The sequence below is a fragment of the Pseudomyrmex gracilis genome, unplaced genomic scaffold (genome assembly GCF_002006095.1).
Source record: "Pseudomyrmex gracilis isolate BER0280 unplaced genomic scaffold, ASM200609v1 scaffold_280, whole genome shotgun sequence".
NCBI lineage: Eukaryota > Metazoa > Arthropoda > Insecta > Hymenoptera > Formicidae > Pseudomyrmex > Pseudomyrmex gracilis.
In genome coordinates this window covers 138,352-140,458 of record NW_018020864.1, presented here as the reverse complement: position 1 = coordinate 140,458, position 2,107 = coordinate 138,352, and the positions used below count along the sequence as shown (strand labels likewise).

The window sequence follows — 2,107 nt, the reverse complement described above, 5'->3', positions numbered from 1 at the left end:
AACAATAAAAATAAACTTTAATAAATTTTATTTAATTTTATTTTTATTTTTTTTTTAACGCATCACGAGTTAACTCGTGACCGGTCAGCAACGTTCGGCCATAAAAACACGAGTTAACTCGTGACCGGTCAACAATGTGTTAAATATGATAAATTGGTACAACTAATTCTTCAAGTTTTTATTTTTTTTTAGAGAAAGAGTAACACAAGTATAAAAGATATAAAAATATAAAATCACACACAGGAAGAGAAATTTACTTTTAGTTGTAGGAATAATAATTTAAAAGAATATTTTATCGAAACTTACAACACACGTGTTTTGAGAATATTTGAGAATAAAATTGTTTTTCTCTTACAAAATCTAACATTGAGAATTTAGTTGTTGTTTACTTTTTTTTATGTTTGCAAGAATAGGATGTGTTAAATCATATAATATGTATATATATATAATACAATTAACTGTAGATTGATATCTCTGAAATGAATTTTCAGAAAATATTTATAAGAAAAAGCAATTTGAGTCAAACACTGATATTGTTACGTGATAAAAGAAAACTATATTCTTCGCAACAATGTACAGATGTTTTAACTTCGAATTTGGATTATCTTTTTTAGTGAATTGATCAATATGTGTATTTAAATCTTTGTTACTTTGATTGATAAATTATCGCTTTATTATTGAGTCTGCAAGCAATTTTATTTGTTAAGCTTAAACATCCATATCAAGGATAAGGTTTATGACACAGTCATCTCAACTAAAATATATAAATACTTTTGATAAAAAATATATTAGTAGAAATCCGAGTAGATACACAAACAACGCATAACATCTTAGAATTAAAATTAGAATTTTTACAAAAACAAAAGTATCAAAACAAAGTAACAAATCAATGACAAAAAAACATTAATTGTCAGAAATGTCAGAAGTAAATAATCAAAGAAAAAGTGCCAAGTTAATTTTTTGCCAATTTATTTCTTTTAATATATTTATTTATACATCTTAGTTGTGATGACTCGCAAAGCCTCGTCCTTGGCGTGACAGATTTGAGCAGATTTGCACATAATTGCAGAGAAATGATAATAGAGCAATAATTTATAATCACAAGATAATAAAGATCCTAAATTCACAGTCAAGATGTTTGTTAATTATTACATTAAAAAGATTTACCAAACGCTATGTTTTGATATTACACATACCAGTGTTTGACACACATATTTGACACTTCCTAATAAATTTTAATATATAAATGTTTAAATATGTACGGCATGATAATAAATTTTTTATTCTATATCAGGCAGGTGCAAATCACGTACATCGCTCCTGGAATTTCGGTGGACACGCTGCGCGAAGAAATGCGAACAATATGCGCTCTTGGAAGCGAAAAATTTACGATGAAGTGGGTGGATGAGGAAGGCGATCCGTGTAGAATCGTCTCTCAACAGGAACTGGACGAGGCGCTGAGATTGTACGAACTCGAGAAGGATACGGAAATAACGATACATGGTCAGTACAAATTTGTAAACCAGCAAAAATACTGATCTCACAAGTGTCTTGCGTGTTGCTCCAATTTTATCAACGTATTAATGCAACAAGTAAACTCATTAGCCGTTTAAAAGCCGCATATTGCATGTGGGTAGTCAGTTGCATGTTAAGTGGTTTTATATAGTATAAATAAAAGTGACGCAATATCTAATGCTTATACAGTCTGCGTGTAGAATAGAACAGTGATTTATCAATCAAAAAAAACTATATTTTCAATCAATTATCTACTAATACATATTATCTACTAATATATATAATATATATTAGTATATATATATTAGTAGATAATATATATTAGAATGTGAACAATTGGCCGATACGAGCATTAAAATACTGGTTGTTCGTGTATAGAAAGTGTAATTTATTAAATATTAATCAGACGTTTCGGTCCCGGGTTTGGACCTTCATCAGTGTAACTGAATTAAGATCGAAAGAAAACACGCGAGCACAGCAGCAAATTTAACAAAACATTGATGACACTCTGAAAGCCGCTAAGTACTGACCAATATATATTAGTATATACATTATATATATATAGTATATGTTACTATATATATTAGTAGAT

At 28.7% G+C, this 2,107-nt stretch overlaps 1 protein-coding gene across 3 annotated transcripts in view; it reads left to right on the top strand.

Moving 5' to 3' along the window:
- Window positions 1-2,107, top strand: part of LOC109859725 (atypical protein kinase C) — a 21,641-nt gene that overhangs the window by 1,130 nt on the left and 18,404 nt on the right. For all 3 annotated transcript variants that reach the window (XM_020438252.1, XM_020438254.1, XM_020438253.1), the window contains exon 3: window positions 1,295-1,503. In XM_020438252.1, coding sequence (XP_020293841.1) covers window positions 1,295-1,503 — 209 coding nt within the window. The remainder of the gene's footprint in view (window positions 1-1,294; window positions 1,504-2,107) is intronic.